The sequence below is a fragment of the Ipomoea nil genome, unplaced genomic scaffold (genome assembly GCF_001879475.1).
Source record: "Ipomoea nil cultivar Tokyo-kokei standard unplaced genomic scaffold, Asagao_1.1 scaffold1043, whole genome shotgun sequence".
NCBI classification, from domain to species: Eukaryota; Viridiplantae; Streptophyta; class Magnoliopsida; order Solanales; family Convolvulaceae; genus Ipomoea; species Ipomoea nil.
The window spans coordinates 11,153,604-11,160,378 of record NW_017617471.1 but is presented as its reverse complement, the minus strand read 5'-3'; the positions used below and the strand labels follow the sequence as shown (position 1 = coordinate 11,160,378).

The window sequence follows — 6,775 nt, the reverse complement described above, 5'->3', positions numbered from 1 at the left end:
ATTAATGACCTTTTTCAAATCCGACTTAAGTCCAACAATCTGATCCGACCAATCCGAAATCCGACATTGCATATCCGTCCGATGCTCAAGCCTACTTTCAAGTACCTTTTCACCTAAATTAAACTAAACAAAACCAATATTTATCTAGTACTATTTTCAGAAGTGTTACCAAGGATGCTCTTATTTGAAACTAAAATGTTCATATATTACCATCAAGTGATATGATCACACATCAGTTCCACAAAAAATTGTAAAGTGATACTTAAACGTCATACCATAATGTTCATATATTACCAAAACATGCATAAATCAAAACAAATTTTGGTTCACAAGTTTGTATTTTAATGGTTTTAGAAAAAAGTTTGTATTTTAATAATTAATACATTAATTAATAATGCTGTAAGACTAAAGTTCTTAATCATTGATGCCTGCCAAATCACCTACTGCCCCCAAAAATCCCCGGACCCCTCCAATAAAGCACTCTTTTCTTCTACTGAATAAAGTACAATAAAGGCTTAAAAGCTTCAAAAGCATGAAGGGAATTTGATCTTGAAACCAAGGATGTAATCCTTTCAGTCCTCATCAGAATAGTTGAACTTAATTGAATGAGATTGTAGATCAATTTGGCCTCCCCTGTAAGAACCCCTCTTCTTCTTGGTCTTTTCATGCCGGAAGCCCCTGCAGCAACCAAAGTTAGCAAAAACTTGGAAATCTATTACAAAGAGAACAAATACACAAAATTAGTCAGGCTTGCTGCATCAGAATTACTCCCCGTAATATCTTCAGTCATAGCCTCAATTTCACAATAGGTCTACTTCATTGATGATTCAAAATGCCCTTGAAGAATCAAGAAGAACCGGGGACTCCTATTTTATTGTAAAGTTTTAGATTCCTTTCTTTTGTCCTAACATACTTAGAATGGATAGACCATTCATTCAATCATTCACATTATGGTTTCTTAACCCAACAAATATATCCCAGACTAAAGCTTGTGAAGCCACCAGTGAAAACGTAAATACAGTTGTGTACATCTTCCTCCCAAACCCAACATGTAACAAGAGTTATACACAACAGGTGACCCTTTTAAAGCTATTAGGCAGTACTCTCATATAGTCCAGAATGAAAGCAAATATGATTAACACAATTTTTCCTTATTTGATGGACATGTAAGACTGATTTGACGTACCTTCCTTTGACCTGTCCCAAGACTTCCTGTGCTTTGGCACCATAGCCAGAATCTGCACCACCCTGCAAATGAATCATAAATACTCAATTATTAACGCTACTGTTCACATTATATATAGAATAGATACATGGAATCAAACCACATATTCAGACCTTTGCCCAATAAGAATTATCCCGAAGCCTGTCATCAACAAATTCCACTTCATCCACTTTAACCCTTTGGAAAGCATTTACGGTTCTGGGCTGCAGTAAACAAATAGCATGTTTCTTAGGAAAATTTCATCTTTGAGGTCAGCAACCAAGAGAGAGACAAACATGAAAACAAACCCATGTATGAATAATAAAATAAAAACCAAAGAAAGCTGTGTCAATACAGTTGGCATTTCAACTTCTATGGCAAATGAAAACTGATATAAGATTTGATACTGTGCCTTACTAGAATTCTTGCCACAATTTTTTGAGGGGGAGGAAACTTAAGTGTAATAGACAGAGTATATGTATCGGAATTAGGTAACCATCTGCTTATTTTGGCTAACTGGAATGTGAAAACCATTGTTGTTTTTATGCTCAACTGATCACATTAAAGAAATTTAAGGACATACATTGAGTGTGCATTGTTAACGAGTAAAGTTAATTGTGAAAACTATTGTGAAGTTGGCTAATTCATAATAACCAATGAATAAAAAATAAGGATGATGTGGCCGATTATACATCACTATTAATGCATAGCATCTATACATTGATAATACTTTAAATATTTTTCATTACTTTAACCAGTTATTTATTTACGTAAATGCAAGTCATTTGGTATTAATCCAATCAGCTTTTGCTGATGCCAAGCTTGCACCAAAATATAATTGTTGAAAATCCCAAGGCCTTAAATGGAAGAAGCTTACCTCAGATGAATCATTGCGTTGTTTCTGCCTGGACTTCTCCAGTGCAGAGTTTTCCAATCCATTATTTGCTTCTTCCACAGCTTCAGTCTTTCTTCGTTTAGATTCTTCAATATCTTCTCCTTCAACTTGCTGGTTTGCATTTTCATCAGAAGCCATTCTTTTTCTTTTCTTAGAGTCCTTAAAATGAGTATCTCCATTTTCTATAGTGTCAAAACTTCCATGATTATTTTCTATCACTGGTTTTTCTTCAACAGAGTTCTGTGCACAAGAATCAGTATCCTGTTTGCTAGACTTGCTTTTTTTCTTTTTTTCCTTTTTAGCATTGCCCTCATCAACATTTTTACTATCATTACTTTGATATGCCAAACATTCTGAGGTCTCTTGTTTTCCTCCAGACACCTGAGCTAATTGGTTTTCATTGCCTTCGTATGATTCAGATGTTAATGCACTTTTCTTCTTCTTTTTCTTGTCTTTCACCTTCTCAGTGCTCTCTGCCTGTAAGTTGCATACTGAACCAAGAACAGCCTCTTTTGTCGCCTCTGATTTTAGATCGACAGGGTTGAGAGAAGCAGATACCTTTTCACCTTTATTACTTTTAGATTTGACATTTGATTCATTGAGCTTTTGATCTGTTAAGCTCCCATCTGCCTTTGGAGCAGGTTTAGCGTGCCCATCAACAATTTCAGTCATGGTTTTCTCCTTATCCTTGTTACTCTTCTTCTTCTTTTTCATAGTAATAGTATCTCCAGAACCAGTATGGTTATTGACTTCCTTACTCTCTTGTGCTCCATCTTCATGTTGCTCTGCACATACACTTCAATGTAAGAGCAAATAGATCCACATCCACCAACAAAATTACACCATGTTGCAATTTAAAAAATTAAATTCAGATTGGGAGATTATAAATAAATAAATAAATAAAAAGGTCGAGAAATATTAGAGAGAAGGAGAGAATTCAATTTGTACAGCTTACCTTGTTCTTTCTGACCTTTCAAATTTGATTTGGCATCATTCCTGCATATCATAAAAGACCAACAAGCATGAGAGTAGGAACTGAAATTTTAAAAACCAAAAAAAAATAATAAAAAAAATCAATTAATCATCTGAAGTAGAGTGAATGTAACAAACCATTAAGAAAGAACCATTAGTAATAAAACCACGTGATTGTGTGACCATCTGGTGATACAGAGTGTCTTGAAAGTGGCAACTGAATTTTCATGAGTGATACAGATATTTTCAGGGGGGTTACATACTTACATGTTTCTGACAAGGGGGCTGTAGCATATTATCAGTTGGAGCTTCAGTTCAGATTAATGTATGATTGAGAACTAAAAAATCATGGAAACAGGGTCCTAACAAATCTTTGTACTATGGACTCTCCTTCAAATCTCATATAGGTATTATTATAGAATAAGATTAAAATGTAACAAACTTCATTATTGGAAATGGGGACAGTAAAATTGGGAGGAAATGATTTATGATCAACATTGGATTCCAACTCTAAAGTGCAGGGATTGCATTATAGACTGTATCACCTGTATGCAACAAATCAGAGGCTCTTCCTTTACCAAGAAGCATCAATTCTGTAGCTGAACTTATTCCAAAATCATCATTAATCCTTATTCCTATGATATATAATAATGTAATAGCCATTCTTCTTATTCTTGTTTTTCTAACTTTATAATCTTGAAAAGCAGCATTTTATAGGACCTTGAAATTCTATGAAATTGGGTCACCTTCAATTTGCATTACCACTACAAACATCATCCTCCAAGCATGCTAATTTAACATTTTAACAAACCATGCATAACTTACAACTATCGAAGGAAAGTTGTGGTTAGTTTCATCAGTCAAAAGTTAGTTCAGAAGTGTTGATTGTAGTTGATTATGCCACTTAGATGAAGATTGAAATATCATCACTAAATTCAATCACACTTCCCAACTTACCAAGTGTCCAGATATTTGCAATACATATTCTCCAAATCAAATGAACTAGACTTCCAACTATCACCCTGCACAAGAAACAGGATCTATGAATGTAAGCCTGGATAAACCAATAGAAGAAAGGTCTAAATTAATCTCAAGAAGAATACTGTGTCCTATAGACAATAATAATGAATTAAGTACAAGAAGTCAAGAACAAAAACACCTTATTTGTTTAATGAGTATATATCCATGGTAAAGCCATATTTATCAGAAAGTATCAGAATGGCATAGTAAGGGTACACCGTACACCAAAAGAAAAATGTCTACCTTGTACTTGCTCTTGGTAACATTTGATTCAGGTTATCTCACATAACCTCAAGAATGTGAATATTGTAATATCACAATACCTTGTTTGGTTCAAGGGAATATGAAATCACTGTAGGGAATGTGAGATTCCCAAGTATTGTTTTTAATTCATTTTTCGTAACATTCATGGGAATCAAATTCCCTCCACATTCTTAGATTATGTGAGATTCCCATGAATGTTACATTACCTCAAAACATCCCTTTGAACCAAACACCCAATGCTTGCAAAATAAAGTATAATAATATAGTTAATTTTCTACTTTAAAATTTTCTATAACCCAGAGAAATGATGGTATTGCTAAATTAACATCCATCCAATCACGGGATTGTCATTTCAATATTTTGCACACCTACAAATGCTTACCAAAAAAAATCAAAGAAAATCAAGAGAAGAAAACCTTAATCTCAGCTTCCTTAAGAAAGCGCTTGAGGGTTTTGGAGAAGCCGTTGCGGTGGAGATACTGGAGGACAGAGTGGAGAAGGAGAGACTTGCGTTCATCAGTGAGTTGGTTTGCCATTGATGAGCTCTGCTGCTTTTGCTGCAATGCGAGAAGGACCTGCCGAGGTTTCAAGGCAAACAAACCTAAATCTGAGTAGGGTATAGGGTTTGTCTTTTCACTCTCAGGCATACACCTCTTTTCGCTGCGAGCAACAAGTCCTAAAACAGTGTACAACACATGAAAATTGCATCACTGAATTTCCAATTTTAGTTAAATCACATCAAGAGAATGGACATTAGATAGCTCAAACATTATACTACATTTTGGTGGTCATATATTCTGGCAAGAGAGAATGTGGATTGCCTAGCTATGTCAGGCTAAGATTTTTCCCCCACCCCAAAGTTGCAATGTAATTCACAAAATCAAAAGCTGATGAAAATTGAGTAAGAGCCATTTCTTTTGCCATTATTGGCAGCCTTTGTCAATGTTTTATTACTTGTAGATTTTTGTGTTTTTATTTTTGGTGATATTATTCACACCATTATTATGACCAAAACTAAAGCACAATACACACACACCATAGCAGATTAGCAACCTATTTACTCGTGGAGTTAATTGATCATTATTAAAGATTGCAACATTTATATGAGCAAACTCTCTCTGTTTTCGTTGAACTATCCCCAGTTTAACACCAAAAGTGCTACACTTTGACAACCAATGAAAATGCAAATCCAACTATCTGGAAGATTATGAAACGGGTATGCCAAAGGCAGAGAGCACCTAATGACCAAGTATGACTGTGCTTTTTCATGTGATTTTGCAGAGTCAAGATAAAAAGAAAATACTAGTACAGTGGTATACTGGTATAGCTCCAAGCTATGAAAACGACACAAAATAAGGAGTTAGACCTCGAAGCAAAAACAGTTTCAACTTTCATGCTTTCGAAGATGAGCATCCTTCACATCTTCAAAAAGAGATTGATAATTATGGGTATTGAACTGATGATAAACTCATACCTGGCTGCGTCGACGCTAAACTGCTGAAAGATGAATGTGCCAAGGGGCGAAGGGCGGCACCGTCTATTAACAGCTCTCCATCAGGTTTTAGAAATTAGGGTTTAGGGTTTGGCTTACATTTGAACCCGGGCCGGTTTGAATTTAAACCTACACAAATCTTATGGTGCGTAATTCGGGTTGTTTTCTCCTTTTACGTTTAGATTTTTTAATAAATAAATACAATAATTAATCATTCTTTTTAAATGCCTTGTTTCATGAATATTATCTCATGGCTATACCGCTTATATCTTTATTTGAATTTCTTTTTTAGACTTTGAAAGAGTAATGAATATTAAAAATTGATAATAAGATGTCAAATATTGATGATCATTAAAAAATTATATTTTTAAGTAATGTTCTTGAGTATGTTTGGTCATGTATTATATTTTATTAGTATTTATAATTTTATAGACCGATACTTAACACTAATTGTCCATGTATTCAATATGGAACTTTAATGTATATATGCATATGTAAGTGTGAATATATATATATATATATATATATATATATATATAGAAAAACTTCAAAAAAAAAAAAAAAAGACGCAGTGATATTTTTTAAATAACTCAAACTTTGGTGCAAGTAACATGTATTAAAAGTGCAAATAATTGATGCAAGTGTATAAGTAAAAGGAAAAAACGTTATGGGTTCAATAGACCCGTTGAGTAGTACTGTTAGACTAACAGGTCTATTGAACCCGTCAACGAGTTTAACACTCTCAATTGAGTGGTGCAATACTAAGTACACCACAAAGCACTCATAAGTACATCACACATTAACATTTAATACACCATCAAAATATATATGATACAAAAATTACAAAATTATTATCACATTATTTTTCATCTTCATTGATTTTCAACCATTAATTTGAAACTTATCTTATAGTTGTGATTTGTCCGCA

At 33.9% G+C, this 6,775-nt stretch overlaps 1 protein-coding gene across 1 annotated transcript; it reads right to left on the bottom strand.

Annotated features, from left to right (window-relative positions):
• Positions 1-364: 364 nt before the first annotated feature.
• On the bottom strand, positions 365-5,912 carry LOC109181441 (lisH domain-containing protein C1711.05-like). The gene is made up of 8 exons (XM_019331205.1): positions 5,830-5,912; positions 4,772-5,031; positions 4,029-4,093; positions 3,055-3,095; positions 2,082-2,884; positions 1,339-1,428; positions 1,187-1,248; positions 365-678 (listed from the first exon to the last, which is right to left on the bottom strand). The coding sequence occupies exons 2-8, from the start codon at positions 5,000-5,002 to the stop codon at positions 573-575; spliced, it is 1,398 nt and encodes a 465-aa protein (XP_019186750.1). The 5' UTR covers positions 5,003-5,031; positions 5,830-5,912; the 3' UTR covers positions 365-572.
• Positions 5,913-6,775: the final 863 nt, after the last annotated feature.

Bases quoted from the DNA above. Each gene is read 5' to 3' on its own strand.
- LOC109181441 (XM_019331205.1), bottom strand. From the start codon at position 5,002: ATGCCTGAGAGTGAAAAGACAAACCCTATACCCTACTCAGATTTAGGT. The intron at 3,096-4,028 runs GTAAGTTGGGAA...TATGATATGCAG, and splicing joins TGCAAATATCTGGACACTTG to GAATGATGCCAAATCAAATT. The intron at 1,249-1,338 runs GTCTGAATATGT...ATTCATTTGCAG, and splicing joins ATAATTCTTATTGGGCAAAG to GGTGGTGCAGATTCTGGCTA.